Source organism: Lichenostomus cassidix, chromosome 2, assembly GCF_008360975.1.
Source record: "Lichenostomus cassidix isolate B80296 chromosome 2, HeHo_3.0, whole genome shotgun sequence".
Taxonomy (NCBI): domain Eukaryota; kingdom Metazoa; phylum Chordata; class Aves; order Passeriformes; family Meliphagidae; genus Lichenostomus; species Lichenostomus cassidix.
The window spans coordinates 44,705,745-44,728,660 of record NC_139482.1 but is presented as its reverse complement, the minus strand read 5'-3'; the positions used below and the strand labels follow the sequence as shown (position 1 = coordinate 44,728,660).

The 22,916-nt window shown below is 33.8% G+C and overlaps 1 protein-coding gene across 9 annotated transcripts in view; it reads right to left on the bottom strand.

The window, feature by feature from the left end:
- ULK4 (unc-51 like kinase 4) overlaps nt 1–22,916 on the bottom strand; it is a 214,300-nt gene that overhangs the window by 121,016 nt on the left and 70,368 nt on the right. For 7 of the 9 annotated variants that reach the window (XR_014849839.1, XR_014849840.1, XM_085051341.1 and 4 more), the window contains 8 exons: nt 20,064–20,197; nt 17,082–17,203; nt 16,712–16,768; nt 14,506–14,544; nt 13,637–13,688; nt 13,457–13,551; nt 5,103–5,154; nt 4,860–5,004 (listed from right to left, as the gene is read on the bottom strand). Coding sequence is in view for 7 of the 9 variants with exons in the window: in XM_085051341.1 (XP_084907467.1) it covers nt 4,860–5,004; nt 5,103–5,154; nt 13,457–13,551; nt 13,637–13,688; nt 14,506–14,544; nt 16,712–16,768; nt 17,082–17,203; nt 20,064–20,197 (696 nt within the window). In the remaining 2 variants the exon portion in view is untranslated. The remainder of the gene's footprint in view (nt 1–4,859; nt 5,005–5,102; nt 5,155–13,456; nt 13,552–13,636; nt 13,689–14,505; nt 14,545–16,711; nt 16,769–17,081; nt 17,204–20,063; nt 20,198–22,916) is intronic. The other 2 variants (XM_085051342.1, XM_085051337.1) reach the window with 1 other exon arrangement.

The following is a 22,916-nucleotide window of genomic DNA, read 5'->3' as shown; positions in this document are numbered from 1 at the left end:
GAAAGATATATAATTATAAAATGTATAATAATATATTTGCATGTGTGCATATATATGCATATATATATATGTGGAGGCTATATATATAACACATGCATGTTTTATAACTATAAACTATATTAAAATATATTTATAAATCAGTAATCTTGTCTACATGCATAGGACATTAATTGATCTATATTAAATATTTTACACATTAAAATATGTATTCTTCAAGAGACAAATAGAAACTGAGCCTCAAAATATCAAGCACAAGATTTATTGGGTGGTCAGGAAGATGATCGATCAACTTATCTATGATTAGGCTCTATATTTTGTATACAACATGATTTTTCTCAAAATTGAGAAAAACTCATGTTGAGTTTTATATTTTATCTCAAATTTCAAAAAATATTGCTTTCCCCATAGCATACTTCCATTTTCCAAGCAACATGGACCAGAAGAATATAAAAGTACTCCAAAACAATGTTTACTGAGATCTATGGCAGAAAATAAAACTATAAGAAAAACCTCTTCCAAGTATCACCTCATGGAAATCTTGGTAAGGGAAAACAGCCTGCTGAAAAAAAAAAATGGACCTTGCTGTTGCTACTAACAATCCAGTGATGCCCACCCAACAAATAGGGCTAATCTTTCTGTGTTTAAATCAAAATGTATGTGGATAGCAGTAGGAGACAATGATGGAAATGAGAAAGAGGTACGCATGAAAAACACACACTGAGCCATGTCAAAACACTGTCTTTGATTTCAAATAGCACTACTCTAAATACATGGAAGTAATAGAACAGGAAATATAAATATTTTCCTTTTCAAAAGAAAAACCATGAAGAATTAATCAAGAACAAATGAGAGGATGAACTGTAGGAAAACGTGGTAGGTTATCATGTTACAAGCAGCAAAATGCTTCCACAAAAAGAAAAAATTGTAGTTTCTGGCAGAGGGAGAGGGAATGATGCAAATCACTGAAAAGTTTACTTCATATCTTGAGGTCCCTAGGGCTGCCTGAACTGAGGAATGTGGATCACCTCCCACCCCCTTCATGCTGGCATGTACCCTACTGTGTGTTAGCTCTTCCCCTCTCTGCAGGCACCACAACTCAGCACTCTGATTTATGCCGTAAGGAAATCTAGGAGGAGATGAGGTGCTTTCCTGGTCTATGATGAGGAGGGAGAACCACACCAACCATGCTGTCTTGTAGCCTCTGAGAGTTCCCTCACAGGGGCTAACATTGCTACACAAGCGCACAGTCTGCGGGCAACGTGTCATGGCTACTATGTAGTTGAATGTGCCACTGTAGAGTTGCAAACCACATCAGAGTATCCACACAATTATCTGTTAGAAGTCAGTGTTGGCTTCAGGCCTTTAGTGATTAAACTCTCTCCTTTACAAATAACAGATTCCAGCTCCCCAAAGCAAACTATTTCTCACTGGTCAGTAAGAAGTCTCTTCCTCAATAAAAGAAGAAAATACTGTAATACATTAGTAGGCACTGCTTCCAAAAGCCCTACATATGAGCAATACATATTCCTACCAAACATAATGGGATTATTTGCAATTTTTTTTCAAAGTGACTATATTTTCTTTCTGTGACTAAATCTTCCAAGACAAGCAAAGATACTATCAGGTGACTCAGATGCCACAAGTCATCTTTCACTGCACAAGACATGGATTTAAGTCTACAAAACTGTATTCCTAAGAGTAGCAACAAATTAATCAGCCATGCTAGTTTAAAAATCTGACACTTGGAAATATATTTATTTACATAAAAACACTAATATGATCCCTAAACAGGGTCCAATTTAAACAATTGCAAGGTTTCTATGTATTACATCTGAGAGACACTATTATTACTTAGCACACTTAGCATCCTAATTCCTTGAGGTTCAATAAAAAAAGTCTCCCTCCATTTCCTTTTCCTTGAAACTCTATTCTCCCCTCCCCCAATATAATACTAGTAAAGGGTATTTCTAAGGGAAAGTGCAGCGATCCATGAAACCAAATACCACATGAGAAAACGCAGATTACTAGAGTCATTGTCTTAGCAATTAATATAAACACATTGCCTGAATAAAGACCATTAGGAGCCATGAACATATGAGTCTTGTCAGAAGGGAAAATACCCATGCTTGAGATATTTTATGAAACGAATGACTCATCAAACTATTTCACTACCACTTCAAAACACAAACCAGTTTATTAACAGTAGCTGTAGAGGGCATTTTATAAGGGTTTTGTGAACTGCAGGTACAACACTGTAAGGAGTCATTCGTCAATCTTTTCTATAAACAACCTAGACAAAAGGACCTAAAGATTTAGGGATATAGACTCTCTTAAGCGCTGAAAAAAAGAACATTATGTCAAATATCTTGGACTTCATATTTGCGGAATTGGCTTGGCAGTCTACTGAGAACAAGCTACATAAACTTTCAAATGAAATAAAACTTTATTTACACATTTCTCTTTTTTTGCTGATTCTGGCTCAATTTTTTAATGATATATAATTAGGAATGTTAAGAATTAAAACAAAATAGAGCTGACATTTCAATTTCTGATTCAAAAATCTAGATATAAAGCATGTGCCACGTATTTATTGTCTATAGGTGCAGGTTTCATTTTGGTTATGAAATCCTCAGGAAAATAATCTTTCAATGAACTGAAATTTAATTACACTATTTCATCCAAATCAATCAAAACCCTATGAGGAAACTAACTTTATGATCTATAAAGGCACAAATATTCAATCAAATTACCATTTTATTGATGATGCATAAGATGAGAGAAAAGTAATAATCACTGCACTCCTGCATTTATCTCAAAATGAAGTCTATTTATATTTGATGCATAGTGACCCACAGTCTATTTCAAGGGTCAGTTTTACATTTATACAAATTGATCTGAGGATGATATTTACAGGAAAAAATATACACACTAATGTGTAAGATTACAATCTTCTGTAAAAAGAACATCTCATATTAAACCCAGATGTCCCTCCCTTCCATATTCAACAGCTCTCAGTTCTCAGTAGATTCAAAAGGAGTGCAAATACCTACTTCCCTCCACAGACTGCCCATGAACCAATGGCCATCACATACTTCCCCTCTTTTCACTGTCCTCCAGCTGAGTCACATTTTGTCCTATCCTTTACCCAGCAACAGAAAGACTAAACAATATCAGCAAAAAAAAGCTCTTCAACCTCCAAATGTTCTAACTCAGAGTTTTCAAGAAACCCATACTTCTTAGGATAGAACTTTACATTATCTTTACAAGTAGATTACAGGGACTCTCAGAACACCTCCCGTCTTATCTCTACTAAGGAGATGTGGAAACTGATTCAGGAAATACTTAAACCCTGGAGCCAAGATTCTGAGCTGATGCAAGACCCTTTTTCATACATGTGCAACACAATGCATGCTAAGATAGCACAAGTGAAGTCCCCAACATAGGATCATATTTAATCCCAGGCCAAAAAGCCCTTCCACTCAATTGAGCTAGTAAGCTTGGAGACAGAAGTCTACTGGCTGTTTTCCTTCTAGTTGGTAATTAGGATGACACCTCCCTCCAAACACACATTCCCCAGCTCAATGAGAAACATTGTATTTGACAGACATGTCTACAAAGGGCAAGTTTCAGAACAAGGACAGAACTCTTGTCTTCTTTGACTTCAGGTCCCTTCCCCTGTCTGAAGAAAATTATCTGACAGCTTTTAATAATGCATACATTCTACTTTAAAAATAATATTTCCACTTGCCAATTTAAATTTGTACTGATACATTCTACATATCCCAGAGGAAAATAAATGTGAAGAAAGGTGTTTAAAGTAAATTTCTATACAGAACTCTAAGATTTCCATCCAATTCTCTATCATAAAGAAAAGTTTACACATCTTGCATGGATAAAACTTTGGTCCTCAAACTGTAAAAACATCACTCAATTAGAAGGGAAAGTCTCATATTAGGAAAAGGCACTGTGTTTCTGATCATGATCCAGCATCCATTCCTCCAGCCTTCTTCCATTTATTTAATGTAGGGGTGGAGAACCATTTGCTCACTTAGGGTAAGCTATTTACCGTTATTAACTTTTGAGGAACACACAGGAAAATACACTGTAGTATTATTAGAATAATGAAAAATATAACTGATGATTCATCACTGCTGTACTCATCTCATGTTCCTTCCCTCTACTCAGAGATGTTACCAGCTCACAGTCAATGTGTGCATAACACAGAGAGCTCTCTTTATGGTCACCTGCAAGTCAGCATAAAATAAGAGGCCTCATTTGACCATAAACCATGTAAATGAAATTCCAGACCACATCTGGCCTACAGGCTGTAGTTTCAACTACTTTGCTGTAGGGTTTTCCTGCTGCTTGGGGCAGCAGGAAAGGACAGCAATTTAGAAGCAATAAACTCTGGGTGGACAATGATGGATTAATCCATAATGTACTGTTCCTTTGAAAAAAGTTATATGCCATTCCATATGATTTCAGAGCCTCTTAAATAAAGGTACAATACCCAAAATAGAAAAAAAGATGTTGTAGTCAGAATGTTCTGACTTTATGAGAAGAATGAAGAGGAGTATTTAAATCACAGTCCAAAAGCCAGAGGGAACCCCATTTTGCGCCAAAAGCAGCCAGAGGCACAGGATCAGAAATGAGTGTCACACAGAAATTGTGTTTGTGTTGCGTATGACAAAATACTAAATAAACCTAGGAGGAGATGTTGGGCAAAGAACTCTGGCAGCAGTTAATTGCTATTCCTCTTTCCATTTTGCCATCTAAACATAGAAAGGGTGGTTAAACACACTGTCAAAATGGATTGACTATCAAATATTCAAGTTACACAGGAGCAATATTTTACTTACTGAGGCAGCAGTGAATCTCTAATGAGAGACAGAAGCTTGTTGTTTGAGTTGAGGTTCTCCGCTTTCTCCTCATCCATGATCTCGTGGCTTAAAAGCAGTGATGTGGTTTCTGAGAGCAACCGCAAGCTGAAGAGTCTCCATTCCACTTGAAAATAAAGGTGCCAAGAATGTGACCACACTGAACTATAATTAAAACAAACTGTGGAATTCAGGAAACTGTAGCTGATGTGTCTGTATACTTACCATTCTGACTGTGGACCAAAGAAACAAGTGGTGGGAGGATATAGTCTTCAACCTAAAACAGAGAATTAGAAACATGTGACTTAGATCATTCACAGAGGAAAAAAGATAGAACAGAGATACACTATCATCTATGTTTATTCTGCTGCTAGAGCCCTTAATCAAAGAGATTAATAATCATGGAAATTCAGCCATAATCACACTTATAAAGCCACCAAGTTAATTCTTCTCTGGTAGACTGCCACAAAATTACAGACATTAATGTACTTTTATATAGAAAACAACAGTAACTTTGGTATAATTCACTGACAGCGAATTTAAATTTAAAATACAAAATTCAGTGCAGATGTAAGATATTAAGAAAAAAGAGTATTAGAGTATTTTAATCCTGATGCTTTAATCCAACAACTAATCATTGAATAGAGTTCAGATGAAAAACAGAACAGCACGGAATTAAAATATATCAGGAAATATGCACTACCTCTAATGAAATATCCTTAAGCTTAATACAGAGTCTTGAAAATATTTGAACTTCTTCCCTTCTGGTAATACACAGTCTTCCACTAAAATTTAAATTTACATACTTAAGTTTTGCACCATGAAAAAATATAATCCAGTCAACTCTTTATTATCCATGAGGATATTGTTATAAATCTATCCTTTGTCTCAGGACTAGTCAGCTTAGCTCAACTGGAAATCAACTGATGATAAACTAGGCTATAGCTCAGCTACAAAAATAGTGTATTATTAGTATTCTCTATATGAGGGTTTCTAAGCCTTAAATCACTGTTAAAATGTAATTTATTTAGACAGGATATGCTTGGGTTTTGGGGAGAGGATGGATGGACAGCCCTGCAATTTTTAAGCATGCATCATGGATGCACACCTTGTCCTAGGATTTACTTATACAAATAAAATTGCTGTGTAGATTCTCGCTACGCTGTGGACAGGATTTGGCGTAACAAGACTGCATTATAATCCCCCATGTGTTTTGTTTCAGTAATTAATAGGAGAAGATAAAATTTCCCTAGACGCATGCAGCTACTAATAAAAAACATCTATAGAAGCTAAAAGTATGTATGAAAAAGGTCACTAACTGAAGTTAGCCTCTAGCCAGCAATAACTGCAGTTAGCAATTATTTCATTGCTGGTTGGTGGACTCTTAAATCAATCTCTGACATTAAGGGATTCATTTACTTTAGCTTTTTTCATTTCTGAAACAAACTACTACAAAATGTTTTTGTTACAGACTCGCAATAAAAGAGGTAAAAGGATTCTGCTTGAGGTATGGAAGTCAAACTACTCTTGCAAGTACAAATAGCCTTTATACTTAAAAAGATACTGCTCTATATCATAGATGTAGTGACTTTTGTGACACTTTAAAATTTTGCAATATTTCATGGTCTTTTCAGCTAAATAATAAAATTACACTCCATTCCAGGAACTCCATTAGTGTAGGTTTCTAAGCTGTTCTACAAATGGTAATGTATCAGTTATAACATACCAGTGAGGTAGGAAAAAAATTGTAGGTACTTAAAATCTTTCAGTCTAAGAAACCAGTTTAACCTACTGCAAAGCTTCTCAAATGGAAAGGCGCGTGTAAGTGGTAAATTAAAGGTGTGAAACGGAAAAGAGGAAAAGAAGCAGCTCTTGATTATCTGAAGCAACCTAGAGTCCTTGGATATTATGAATCACTCAACAGCAGGAGCATTGACTCGGACTTATACCAATTAAGAGGACAGTATACAAAAGTATGATGCAACTTCAATTTCTAAAATTTAAAATCTTTCCCTTTAATCTACCATTAACAGCAGTCTTCCCACATTAGTGAATGTAGTTAAGCCAGTCATAAATCTTTTCAAAGATAAATATATTTTCAACTGTCATTGTAAACAAGATTCTTTAGATTTCTAAAATGACTGTAGCAGTTTATTCTGAACTTTTTCTAACACAAACCTCAGTTTTGGTAAACAAACTGTTTAGAATTGAATTCTCCATAGCAGATGTTTGCCTCATGTCAGTTCAATGAGGTGGGAATATCATCTAAATGAAGAACTAATCCTATGGAAAATTATTTTGTTATGCGAAAGTGTATCAGAATGCATATGCTGAAGGGTAAGCACGTATTAAATTTTATATGAACCGTAAATCATATACTTCCTAACTCCATAACCCTAATCTTCTCTCCATGCCATTTGGGTCTCTGTTTTTCACTAATGTGTATAAACAAGATTTATATTGTCTGATTATTTATAACCAGGTATATTTATGTAAAAATCAAGAAGATATGAATTTTGCAGGGAATTACTAAAGTGAAATAAACTGAAGTGTAATAGTACATAAAACATTTTTAACAAATTCACCAGTAAATTGCAAATGTTTCTGTCATTTATGTATAGAGAAGAATGGTACTAGTACTTTGGCACTGAAATAAATAGAAAAATATTCAAACAAGAATTCATTTCCTCTTCTTTTGAATGGCTGCTGATACCTGTGTGGAATCAAATCTCCATATATGCATGACAATAAATCAGACACAGGTTTTTTTGTCTCAGTCTTTATCATTAAGATCACTTAACAAAAAAAGGAAACTATTATTCTTTAAGCCTAAACAGACTAAATAGGTTGAATATGATCATAGCTATAGATGAATTCCTACCATCTTTTAAATAGCCTGATATCCAGTTCATTATACATCCCTAGCAGCACAAAGCCACCACTGTATAGTTCTGTAATGATGGCATTCCAAGGCTGTGCTGCCATAACTGTTCTATTATCAGTACCCAAAACAGCAATGAAATTCTAGAAACTTCCACACAGACTGCATTCACATCTCCCAACTATGATACATATGTACAGAACCAAAAAAACATAGCTCAAACCAGATAATCTTGTTTCTGACAGCTGGAGTACAAAAAGAGTCAGAGAAATAGACCAAGCATAAAGCACACCCTAGTTTCTAGAAAAGTACCTCTTGAATTAAGAAACTTTTTCTGTATTTTTGCATTTAGTCTTTTCTCCCATATATTTGTCCCATGCTATCTTAAATGTATTTACACTTTTAGCATGTGCAATACCTACAGCACTGAATTTTACACTTCAATTATGCTTTATGAAGACACATCCTTGGTTATTTTAAAGCAGCTAACTTGATATCCACATTTTCTTACTTTACAAAAATCATGAGTGTTTATTTCCAATTCATCTTTCCCATGCCATTCATAATACTACACTATGGAGTACTGTGTTTCCAATATGAAGTTTTTATCTACTCAGACCCTCCTTGCATCATTGAGCTCTACTTTTTCTTGATAAACTTCATTTCTTGTGAGAGTGAAGGACCACAGCTGCATTCAGTATTTAAGACCTGAGTGCACTATGGATGTGTGATGCCACCATGGCACAGTGATATTTTCTGCTTTTTTTGTCTGGTCATTTACTAGTCATTTCTAATATTCTAGTTGTTTTTCTGATTACTGCTGAGTATAAAGCTAACATTTCCATAGAAAAATAATGCTGAAAGATTTCCAGAACAGTTACAAGTATGTTAGAGTTTGACACTGCATATGTATAGTTGTAATTATTTTCCCTATGTCCATTACATATAATTTATTAGTACTGAATTGCATGTCTCTTTATTTTTCTTTCGCTCAAATCTTAAAACCTTTGTCAACTTCTGTGCCAGTTTCCATTTCTACTACTGTGAATAATTTAGTGTCATCAGTCAGTTCTGTCACCTTGCTATTCATTCCCTTTTCTGGATTAGCAGCACATGTTGCAACAAACCTTTGTAAGACACCTTAAAATACCCAAATTTTTAAAAACTTATCTCTATTATCCACTTAATAAATTTTAACTAGTTAGAAGCTGATCAGCCTGAGGGTAAGAGGGTAGGGCCACTAATGAATTTGAAGTCTTTGGTGCACAACTTTGTCAAAACCTTTTTTGGAAGTCCAAAACCAGAACATCTGTTTTCATAATGTTCAGTAATTTCTGCAAGAAGAACTCTACTAGTGAGGTATGAGCATCACTGAGAAGTGCCTGGCTTCATCCTTCTGACAGCCTCCCCTTCAGATATTTGTACACATTAATGAGGTCCCCTCTCAATTGTCTTCTCGAGGCTGAACAGGTCCAACTCCCTCAGCCTTTCCTCATGAGAGAGAGAGATGCTCCAACACCCAATCATCCTTCTTGCTGCCTTCAAATTTCTCAAAGCATTTGCTGGAGGCACAGCACATGCCTCTGTGTTTTAATATCACCAGTAATCTCTCAGAATGTTATAGAAAAAAATAATCTAATGCATATTAGAATGGATTGGGAAGAAGGATGACACTTCTGTAATTTTTATTTAAAAGTTTTCAGAATCTTCATTGAGGATTTGGCTTATTCTTACTTCTGGGAAGAGACAGCACTGATTGACTGACTCAGTATGTCAATTACTAGAGAACTGGTTTCACAAAAAAGTCTCATGTCATCTGAATTAGCTTAATGGACAGAAAGCCACATGTAGTGTACTATTTTAATCTACTTGAAAAAGAGAATGTGATTGAAAAACTTCTGTAGAGTATGTTCATACAGTCATAGCTTACACTGACAAAATTAAGGTGTCAGTGGTTAGATTAGAACAGCCTGTGGATGAAGAATACCACTGATGCTGAATCAAGAAAAAAGCACTTGCAGAAGTTTCTAACCCTTGTGGTGTCAACTTTATTGAAACTAATAACTCTCACATTGTCAAACAGTAGGTTTCCCTGTCATACAACTTTTCCCTTGACTTCCCATCAAGTAACTCATCATGTTTTAGGTGCTTTCATTTTATCCTGATTTTTAAAAATAAGTTTTAAAACACTGAGGAAGAGAATCACTGCTGACAACTTTTGCCTTAACCAGAGAACAACTTTCATGTTTTGGGTAAAAGATTATCTGTGCAGTACACAGATCATTTTGGGGAGCTCGCTGGAGTATAGAAAGGACTCCCACAGGAATTGTCTGCCATCATGAGCTTCTTCACTGCTGTAAGTGCTCTGAATTTGCATATGTCCTTTTTTCACGCAAATAAATAACACAAAAAAGAAAAATGCAAATTATACATTCCGCACAAATTCTTCCAGTTAATTATATCTAAAACTTTACCAAAAAATGGAAAATCGATATTATTGTAACACTTAGTATCTGAATTTAGTAAATATTTTTCCATTTTATATAGATGGAAGAAACAACCAGTTGGACTTATGCCAGTTTAAGAAACTGGGGTTAATGTTTCACCTCAGTCTCTACAGACTCTTCTTAATGACTTTCATCAGCATATTTGCATACCCAAAAATCTAGTTTTGTCAAAATTTGCCAAGTCACACTTACTGTTAGTCTTTACTTTATATCTTGTAAAATTGCACACAACTGCATGTAAAATGAAATTATTGCTCACTGCCAACTTTCATTTAAGCACTTTCAATTAATTTCTATTGACTTTATCACACTTTGCAATATATAATACAGTCAGTCTCTACAGAAATTAATCTCCTCAATAATTGACTTCATGTTGATGATAATCAGAAAATTGACCACAAAAAAACCCAATTTATTCTATTTTCCTTGTCGAAAGTACAAATACAAAAGTAAATCAAACATGAACTAAAACCTAGAACAAGCAATTCTTTTCTTCTCAAAGTGGGAAAGAAACTGAGATGTTGCTCCTTAATTCCTATTAATTTAAACAATTTCCATTTTAGTTAAACTAAAAACAGAACTCAACTGAAAAAACTTTCTGGTTCTGCTTGCTCAATATAGCCCCACTTTTTATTACATTAATTAAACTTTATTAGAAATTAGTTTAATTTCTGATTAGACTTTAAAGCAATGTCCCAGTAACGCTAGAAAAAAAATTGCATCCTCTCAAGACAAGAAGGTTTTGGCCTTCACCCAGCCTCACTCCCTAAAATCCCGTTTGTAAACAACTTGGTCTAAATGAGCAATCCACGCCTCTGAGCTCAGCCTAGGATTTAATTTTCTCTCCAGTCAGAGTGTCCTATTAACCACTGTTATACTTAAATATTGATCTGGAAGCTTGAACATGTCTTGCTTCAACATTTTAAAAAAGCACAAAGTTCTGCTGTATGCTGGAATTTATATTCATAGATTCCAGTCATGCTCAGCCAGTAGCAATTAGAAGATATCCCTCGAGCAACAGCAATTCCAAAAATAGTCTGCATGCATCACAGAAGATGAAGTACCACTTTCCTCTAAAGTAATGTATGCCGTACATTCAAGTATAATTAGCACACTAGACTTTGTAAATAGTATTAAACTAATTACTGTTTGCACCACTAGTGGCAGATGTGGTTAGAGATTATTAATTACAATGGACAATTTCTTGAATTTAACATACAAAATGCAAGGCAATTTCTCCACTTTATTTTGCGTCTGAACGACTATTTGCCAAGTGTCAGGAGGGCTCTTCTAAATTAGCAAGAACAGTTATTTAAGAAAATCAGTGAGTGAAGTAATAATAGATTTAGAACAAAAAAAAAAAGAAATGCTGTTCATTGACAAAGACTGACAAAAATTTTTATACCTATTGTAAACCAGGGAAACTACAATAGTGTTATGTGTCAGAAGTACTGGACAAGCACTGGTTAGGAAGGAAGTTTTATCTCTAGCTATATAACTGATATGTTGAAATGGATTTTAAATAAACATCTAAAAATTTCAACACATGAAATGAAGTAAACTGCTCCCCAGAAATCTAGATAGTTTAAAACTCCCCTACTGTGTGCCACAGGTTACTTAACACAGACTAGAATAGCCTCTCCCTGGCTTCAGGAAAACATTAGGCTGAATATGGGAATGGGCCCAGGGGAAGAAGAGTTGGAAAGAGGAGTTGTCTCTCCCAAAGAAAACTTCCCAGACCATTAAAGCTGAATTAAATAAAATTCCCCCATAGTATGGGGGAATTTTACTTAATGTGATGACACAAGGTATTGCAATTTCAATCAGTGCTGATGGACCCCATAAAAAATGGTACGTATTTCTGTCAATATAAGACACACCGATAACTCACCAAAGTAAAGCAATTATTTTTTAAAATTGAGGTGATTCCGGAAGGATGCAGATATAATATAGTGAGAGGCAGGCTGACAGGCATGCAGGGAGATATCAACAGGCATTCATACTTCACCTACACTTAACATTTCTTTTCTAGGACACTGTACCATATTAAAGTAAATTAAACTGTTCAGTTCTGTACTATTTCCCCTCTGAATATTAATTGGCTAGTTTTTTTGCATAAGGACCATTTTCTTGAATACCACTCTTTTGTGTGCAGCAATGAAAAAAATCCCATTAAATTTATTTAAACTCCAATTTATATTTTGGATTAATTTTACTATTTTCACTTACTAAGACTTTATAATCTAGATACTCAACTAACACACACATCAAATAGCATTCAACTTCTAAAAACACTTGATTTCTAAGATGACCCATTCTTGTCTAGCACAATCCCTAACACCCCTCATTCTTATTTATTTGCTGATGCCTTTCTTGATATAAATGCTATATTGAGTGCGTGCCCTTGGCCTAATTCCAATACAAATATATAAGTTTTAATTTGAATCAAATAGTCATCTCAATGACTATGGTGATGAAAATTCAAGCAAAAAAAGGAATTGGTACAGGTTACAATGATTTGCCAAACACTGATTCAACCATTCAGATCTCCTGATTTGCTAACAACTGTTTCATGTAATTGTTTTGCCTTCAACTAGCTTAGCTCAAAGTAGAATCTTTTAACCAAAAACTTCAAAGAAAACAAACTGTAGTGATGTAAGAAGCTTACAGTATGTGGGTTTGGTAATTGTAATGAAATTTTAAAGTAAGAAATGTGTTAGACTTAAAAAAGCAAACAAACAGCAACAAAAAACCCCAATACTATTAACTAGTATTAATGATCTCATCAGGATGAAGGAATGCAATCAGTCCTCAGAGGTGGGGTTTCCAAGCCACGTAGTTGTTAAAAGCATCTGTTTATGTTAAAAGCATAAAATGTTGTGATATTTTCACTAATATATAGCAACACTCTTGCATTGAAGCTGAGGAAAGACTTCAAGTATCAAGAACCACTATTTCTAAACTCTAATTCCTTCTCATCTCTCTTCAGTTTCTTAACTAAATACAGTAAACTGAATGCCTTGCTGCTTCTTTGAATATTCTCTATATACAATAAGTACTTTTCCTGTCAAATAGAACCACAATACATTTTAAGCCACATTTTAAACAGTTTCTAAATCTTCAAAACATTCTATTTATAAATGGAATTAGGCCAATTAGCTTGCAACTATTTAAATTGCTGTCAGACTCACAGTCAAGAGATGGTTCATCAGCAAGCTAGGGTGCTCTGTTACTGCTTCAAAGGTCAATAAAGTAGTCTTAATCAATTCTTCTGATGCAGCTTGCCCTGTTGGTAAAAACAAGCACATTTCATCATAAATAGTTATAATACCTGCATCTAAAACCAGTGCAATATCATAGGGTTACCCTACCTATTGCTCTATCCAAGTTTGTTTCTCCTGAATCTATTGATTTGATGAACTCCTATAAAAGAAACAACATTTATGTTAAAACACTTTAGGAAAAAATTAGGAAGCATAATCACTGAAAAATTACAACCAGAAATTCTTTAAAGAACTATGTAAATACAAAATATTAATGCACCTACATTAGGATAAACTTTCATAATTAACTAAAACTGGAAGTTCTAATGATCTAGCTGTTTTAATTTTGCAAGTCTGTAATGCTGTTGGACACTTAAATGTGGAGTACAGTAAGGACTATTACTGTGACCAATATTAGAAATGATAACATTTCCAGCTAAATAGATAGCAATTAAATGTCTTCACTGTTAACAGTAATTTCTTAGAAGACTTTGAACTACCTTGGATGTGGCTATGTCAAAATAACTCACAAAAATGACCAAAGACCCTTCAGAAAATGCAATTTTCTGTTATTTGTACCATCTTTTTGATCTCTATGCATACTACAGACACCATGGATGCAGTTACACACAGGACATACATGTGAAAATGCGTATATAACTTTCTATTAAAATCACCTAAATTAGTTATCATTTTAAGGAACAGGATCAATAAAATATTAATAATTGGGATTAAGTAAATATTGTCCAATTAGACCCACTATTCTTTTGCTTTTATTTCTATGCATAGCTGTTTCTTTCATCGGGATGGAAAAGACATGCTATTAAGACTTGCTAAGGAAGGAAAATTCTCAGCAGAATTTGTAGCTCTTTTTTACTAATGTAGTATTTAAGAAAATGGCGGTTGTTTTATATTTCACTACCAATTAAATTTTCATTATTACATATTAAATTCGCAGAAGCTTCTACACAAGTTACCTTTTTCACAGTGTGTAAAAAAATCTGAAGGATTCTTCTCTAATTAAAAACAGAGTTAGAAACCAATTATATATTTCATAATTTAAAAGCACCCCAGAAGCAGTCATAAAAAACAACTGCTTCTATTAAAAAAAGTTATCTTCCTAATCATTTGAAGAAAATTACTAGGTAATATCTAAATGCCTTATTTTGAAAGAGAGCAAATTATTTTGTTTGCTCATTTTCAGACAGTTTCACACAACCATAGTCTCAAGACCAACTTAGAAAAATCAAAATAATTGGTGCAAAAATTGTTCTTGCTACTAACGCTTATTTCCTTAATTTTATATTAGAAACACAAGGAAAATAATTATTTATTTAAAGAAATGCACCTATCTGGGGTTTCTTAAGCAACAGAAAGAAATGGTGTATGTGTATTTCACTACAGGTGAGTCTGTGCCCTGTGCACACCACTAGGAGCCTGCTATTAGCTGTGCCTTTGGGGCCAGTGTACCCTCCACATACTCCTGTTCACAGCAGAAAACATGAAAGGATTGTCCCGACTCCCTCTCAATATCTTTGCTCAACACTACTGTAAATTACAGCGATGATGGAAGTAACTTCAAAGCAGCAAGAAAAAAAATTCTCAATGAACAACCGTTACAGGAAAATAACTATTATTTTCCTTCCAGAACCCAGGCACATATCTTTCCACTCCTCATAATTTCTTATTGTTAAGAACAAGATTACTGAATAAATCAGGAAAAAAACAAAACAAAACAAAAGAAACAAAAAATAAAATACTAACTTGCTGAAGTCTTACAGGCCTCAATTACAGCGCAGTACTTTGGAAAAATACAGACTGATGATCGGATGTCCCTTTATAGATGTCAGTGGGAATGTTGCTAAACACATTTCCAGAGCAGATTGTTCCCTGATATTTACTCTTACAGATGTAATTATACTAGTCATATCATAATAAAGTTACATAAAATGGATTTAAATTTGGTATTAATTTTTCAGATATACTTGCCCTCCCTTTTTCATGTGTAAATTTAAATACTATATGTAAGATTCTGAATTGCCTTTTTTCAATGGAGACAGGACAAGATGCAGGAAATACTGAGTAATCTGCTCCACCTTGATTTGAGAGGAAAGCTGTGCTAGTATAACTAACCTGACTTCCTCAGTCAGTATTTCAAACAAGCTGGACTAACATCAAAAGAAAACTTCCATTGTACCTGGTCTGCTGTGCCTATATTGTTGACAGAAAAATTTCACATTCTAGAAGGTTGATTGAAAACTACTAATAAATCTACTGCCTAGTTACAAATGCTTCAAAGGGAGAAAGGGCTTTGCAATTCAACATCTACAGTTTCAAATTTTTTTCATCATTCTAACGCAAATTTTTACACAAATATTTTAGTAGAGTTAAACTAAACCACATTTTGTTGGAATAAAGAGTCAAAGGAGAAAGAGAAGGGAATCTGAACACATAACTTGAATCTAATTGTTGGTAGTAAAGCATTTCATCATGCTATTTGGAGATAATACCTAGTTGTCATTTACGAACTCATGTACTTAAAAGTATTTGCTTAACTCTGATATGCAACTTTAGTATATTCTTTTTTTCTCATTTAGCATAAACAATTGTTTTCATACGAGGAAATGACATTTGAACTGTACTACTTCATTTCTGCTGTACTATCCTATGACACAGCTAAAAGGTTCATTTTCTATGGCTAATGTCAGAAAGAAGTGGAAAATGTCCTCATGAGATAAATATCTTAGCTCCACAGATTTTCATCAACTAAACACAGTGTAGAAGTACTGTCAAGAAGAAAAAGGTGACAAAAAGAAACAATACCTTAAATAAAGATTAGATTATAATTTCTCTTTCATTTCTACTCATAAAATACTAGCATGAAATTCTAGAGTGAATATTCCCTGTAATTTAGAGCTAAACTTTTCTACTCAGAAATAAAGCACACAGGAAATTCTGAGTTTATCAAACATGTGCAGAGTTTTCCTTTGAGCAAATAGATTACTAAATAAAATGTTTTCTGATTATATATGAAGTTTTGAATATTACCAAATCTTAAAATATATATTCAGAATAAACTTCTCTCTCTGTTTTAGAAATATAATGATTTTATTTCATTAATTTCCAAAATTTTATGCATAATTATATTTTTTAAAAACATTTAACTTAGATGTTTATACTCACAAGTAAGATGCCATAGTTAAAAAGAAACTCCTTTGTGACTATCTGGGGACGAAATACCTATTTGAAACCAGCCAAAGTTGAAAAAAAAATTACATTAAATGCATATCTTATGACCAGGAAAAGTAAAACAATTATTTCACATACTAAAAAACAAAAAAGAGGACAAAATATGTATTTCCCTCTATTATTAGAGTTGTTTTATAATGCACATTTATCAAATGCTGTTTCATAAGTGGAATACTCAACATATCTATGCATTAACAAAAGCTCTATTTTAGTCATTCTGATCATGATTGACAGAAATGAGATTCTGGGAAACTGTAAGAGTTTGTCCTCTGTTTAACAAATTTGGGGGAAAAAAAAAATCTACCTGGCATGTCACAAGATGAAGCACTACAGGCATCATAGGAAGGCACATCTTCAGCTGTTTGGCCTGAACCGTTGATGGGTGTTTACGTCCAGAGACATTAGTTAAGGCACTGAGAATGTCACCTACAGAAAACAGTATTTCAGGCTGATCCAACATAAAAGCATCACTAAACAACAGCAAATGACATATAAAAAAACTGTGTTCCAGTAGCCTCTGTTCACTCCTGTCTTGTGTCTCTGACAGAAGTAGTGTTCATGTGACTGCACGATGAATCTGGCTGATCAAGCACTTCTTTCCTAGCTCAGTGTTCAATCAGGTCAATTTCCTACTCTTGCTACAGGGACAGGCAAAGGTGACCTCTGGCAAAACAGTGAGGATACAAATATAAGGTGAGTGTTGAAATAAAGATGAAATTACCCCTCTTGGCAGAGTGGACTTATACTGGTTAAATTCTATGGATGCAATTCTATTTCCAGTGAAATAAAAAGCAAAATTCTCATGAGTTTCAGCTAACCAAGAAATGAATGAACCAAGACTAGTGAGTGACATAATGCTGAAGCAGTATGTTTCCCCTGTAGCACAGTTCAAGGGGAAAAAAACCTCTAACATCCTTCCCTTCCAAAAAACCAGATCCTTCCACCAGCCATGCACACACACATTTTCATACAACAACTTAATTACAACACAAGTGACCTAAAGCTACAGGAATTCTCATAAAGAGATAGCAACAGATCAATGAGAGAACTTACTGGTTCCATGATCAACCTCAGACATAATAATAAGCAAACAAAATTTTAATTGCAACAGTGAAAATTATACTTCAGACTAAGAAGAGACATATAAAAATCAAGGAACCTCATGCTAAATATGTGTTATGCCTCCTAATGTCTACAAAAAGCAAGACCTCTTCTGCATGGGATAAAGAACAGAAGAAGCACAAGAAAAGTTAGCTCATAAGAAAAGGCAGAAAATTCTGTTCCTATAACCTGAAAATATTAAAAGCCAAATGCTGCCTTGAAAGAGTACCTATTACATTTTTTTTCCACTAAAGAGATAGCTGCTCAAAACTGTAAAAGAGAAATCACATATATGTTCAACAAATAAAGAATGGGATTCGTTATTTTATAAGATCTTTTCAAGCCAGAAAAGGCCCTTCCTTTCAGACTAAGTCAGAGTTTAATCATCTTGAATAATACCAATGCTTTTCTTCTGCTCTCATGAAGTTCGGTTTTCAATATAAGCAGAAATGACAGCCTGGCACTAAAGTAGGCCTTAAAGATTTGACTCTCACTGATGACGGAAAAGAAAGTGTTGCTTAAAACTCTTCAAATACATAAAAAACTGTATTTTCACCAATACATTTTTATTTTGAATTACACACAATATTGTAATTCAACAAGACTTCTTTGTGGTTAGTAACTGAACAATCTCTCTTTCTATATTTTAAGGACTATATAATCATCACATTTGGCTATTTCACATTAGATAGACAAATAGATAGATAGACAGATAGATGTGGCTACTTTTAATTTTAGCACGATCTAAACATTTTATATCTACTTCCTAAAAACAGGTTAAATATTATAAATACAGAAATAAAATTATTTTCTTATGTACAACCAAAAACTTTTTAAATTATCCAGAAGATTAACAATTTATTTTTGTTCAAATGTATCTTTAAGGTCAATTTCTACAACTTGTTAATCTATTTGGTTTATAGCTACATCTGGTGGAAGAAGATGGGATCAGTAAGGAGCTTACATAAATGCATATTAAAAAAGCCAGCCAGGATTAATTCTAAATCAACAGTTAAACTGCTTTTAACTGTTCCAATTTTCAAATCTGATTATTATTCTTAGGAGCCTATAGCTTTTACCATCTCAAGCAGTACATGCTACTTCATCATACAGCAAGCAAAACAAAAAGCCCTCTGACAAATGTGGACAAATACAGACAAATAACTTAAGATTATGGAAAACAACACACAGACCCAACTTGGAAAAGAAAACAAAGTGTAAAAATTATGCTTGATATCAGCTCTCAGAAATGCATTGAAATTGTAAATCATGTAATTACATGTCTAAGTAATTGATGTGTTATGATAATGATTATGTATTTGATGTATAGAACTTTCAGGCTCTGAGGAACTATCAGGGCCTACTATATCAGTTACATATAGTATTATAAACAGCAGGAGGTGAATTTGTGCTTCAAACATTTATAGTCTGAGATACAGCCAGAAATACAGCCAATATGCAAACCTGATATTTAGTTAGAAAAAAGGGATCAGGTGTTTGCAGCAAGGCAAAAATTTGCATTAGCAGAGGAAGTAAAGTTTCTTTTAAAATAGCAGCATGACATTTAGATCTACTAACCTTTGCAGTGCTACCTTTATAGTTTTAATATCCTAGTGATAATGTAGAGAAGATGAAAAATACATCAGGTACAATTTCATCAGAAAATAATTCTATGAAAAAATGTGTCCATGCATGAGCAAATCAGTTTCAGGCATCTAAATCAACTGAAGTATCTAGGCTGAAATTTACCAGAAAAATTGCCTGTAGCAAATATTCAATATATAAGTTTCAGTGTAAGCGATTAACACATACTCAGAGATACGCCCAGCTGCATCTCTCCCAGGCCTCTGCTTTATGGGGCAAATTTGCTCTTAGATTGTACAATGTTTTTAGATTTTACAAAATCTTTAGAACATTGATAAAACTTCTTGTACATGTGGCCTTCATTCCTGACTGAGCTGAGGGGGCTTACCATTCTACAACCACAAAATATTAATATAGGAAATCATGCATTCCAATACAAAGTATCTGATCAGGATATATCTAAAGAATTTCAGGAAGCTGGTATCATGCAAACTTTATGTAATCAGAAAATGCAGTCTTTTCACTGTATATATAAGGAGATACCTGTTTCTTGACAGAGTAAGCAAAAGTTAGATCCATTTGGTTAACAAACTGAATTTACCTAGAATTCCTGGCAGCTCTCGCACAATGTGACAGATGAGAAGATCCAGGCATTTTGACAGGTATTCACTGCCACCTTGCTGCTCTTTTCCTGGCATGGTCTTTCTGCTGTCTCTTTCAATATACATCACGAGTCTACATTTAAACAAGTGCAAAACATTAACTCTCATAACAAAAAAACCCCACTATATCTCAAAAGAAGTATTGAATCAGACATTTCTGGTATCTGTGGTTAAAATCAAGATGATACATTAGTTTTGGTTTTGTAATTTTGTTGAAATTTTAGACTTTTCATTTAATAAACTCTAAAACCAACACAAATTACTGAGTCAAGGAAAGAAACCCTTAAGCTACTTTAAGTAAGCACAACTCTACTAGTTTAAATGAATATGTGATGTTAACATAAGGAACGAGTCTCTCTGCAAACTTAGTCTGAGAGAGACTAATTTTATGATCCACTTTATTTTGAAACATGTAGTCAATTTGTAAAATACGGGTGAAAGACTAAAAACACTAATTTTCAACACATAAGAATTCCAAAAGCAAGAATAATTTAAGTCAATGTAATAAGAAATCAACCTTTCAGTCCAGAAAAGTCATACTACATAAATCACGCTGCAGCGTATTAAAACGCTAGCACTAGTTGGAATGGCCATATTGAAAGTGATAAAAGCCTAAACTAGTCTTACATCCTTTCTCTAGAAATCTGGTGTTCAAGATTTCTAAAGATAAACTCAATGCTCACATTCCAACTGGCAAGTGCTCTGTGGCTATGCTGTTCTGCAGAATGACACTTCTCACAGTGAAATGGTAACTGATTTATTAGCCACTGGCTAACTTACAAGAGATTGCTTTAATAATACACCTGTAACAGAATGCTTCAGGCAAAATTTTAAAATGCTTATTTGAATAGACAGAAGGGCCAGACTTCCCTTTAGGGCCATACTATTGACATCTTTGTTTCACATTTGAACTCCCTCCAGGTCCTGAGCAAAGAACCATCAATCACTGGTGAGTGAAAACCATGATCTGGATTTTAAGAATGTATTTCAGTACTATCTCTTTAAATATCCTACTTATAATCAATTTCCTTTTACAGAACTATGAAAATTACTTATTTACACTTTCTCAAGTGTTCATAACAACAGTACTAGGAAATACATCTTTCCATCAAAAAGATTTACTCAACGAAATAAAAACTACCTAAGAATACATTTCGCAGGATTATGTCTCTAAACAATACATTATTATTACTGAATACGACACCCTTATCCTTCCTACGCTATTCTACAAAGATAGAGAGAAATCAACAGACCCATTCAGTAACTACTTTTCACCTCTGCAATAGCCCAGATGCAACATACTCAGCTGCACTTCTTCAGAGACCATGAGGACATCTTTTATTCTTGTAATGTCTGTAAATTGCACTAAAGTACAGAAATTTTGATTTGTCTGTTAGAAAAGAACTACTTAAAAATCTGTCATTACACTTCAAATAGAACTTTACAAGCTTTACATTTTTAAAATAAAATTTTGAATATTTTAAACAAACTGGCCTTCTAGCCTTTCCAAACAACCAAGTAATTTTTACTCAAAAAATGTTTAGCTTTAAAAAAAAAAGACAAAATATCAGAGTTTGAATTAATTTTGTTCTTTAAGAAAACACTTCCATGATTTAACAATCATCTGATTTTAAATACACTTACATCTGTTTAAGTTTTACATAAAATGGGCCACACAAACTTCAGTGTGAGTGGTTTTATTGGTTTTGGAGAAGGAGGTTCTTTTTTTTATAAAAGTATGTTCTATTAGTTAATCACATTTGAGAAGGATACAAAGTAGGTTCATTCATTCTGAGAGAGAAAAGATAAATGAGCTCTCTCCTTTATGTTTTTCTTCCATTCACTAAATTCTCCTTCACATAAAGGTTTTCTAAAAATATGCACAACTGTTTTTTCCCTGATAGTTCTGTTTAACGAAACATTGTCTCAAGAAAACTCCACAGATACAAATTGTATCGGCAGTAAAGCACTAGTATCTCTATTTTTCTTTGACAAATTCCTCAGTCATATGTAGAACAATTCATCAGTTACTTTTATTCCCTGATGAATCTCCATGTTCTCTCTAATGGGCAAAACCAGGTCTACAAAAATAGATTTATTCAATTCATTTAGTGCACGTTTGTCTTGCACTCAACAATACATGAAAAAACATGTAGGTGTTAGTATAAAAAAGCTAAATATGATGAAGAATAAACCACTGTCTACGAAGCAAAGATTTGGTTAAAAAAAAATTCAAATGTCTGTATTGCAAAATATGGCCATCAGTGAGCTTTTAAAACTAAAAAAAGCAAAACAACCCAAGTTTTCGGAAAAAAAAAATGTGAAAGAGTAGAGCAAAAAAGGGAAAATTCCAGAGTTAATAGTCTGGAGTGACAGGAATGAGAATGAGGTCTACTACTTAAAAGAGTAAGAACTGTTCACTTAAAAGGACGATCAACATGAAGAAAAGAGACTAAGGTCATAGTGCATGACAGACCTTCACAAAACTAAAGAAGGTTGTGCATACTCTGAGGAAATGTACAGTCCATTTACCTCAAGAAATCAAGGACTATTGATTAGTTTTATTATTATTTATTACTATTGTTATTAGTCAATCTCCACTGACAGGAAAGCATGGAGATTTTTAAAGGATAGTTAATATAGATATATTGTTTATTTTACAGAGATGTAACATCAGATGGCATATCATGCAAATAGGAGGGTCAATCTCTACTTCTTCCCTTCCATCACTTTTTTTCCTTTTTAATTTGGTACCAGCTTCCTGGGGTTTTTTCCTGAAATCACTGACTTAC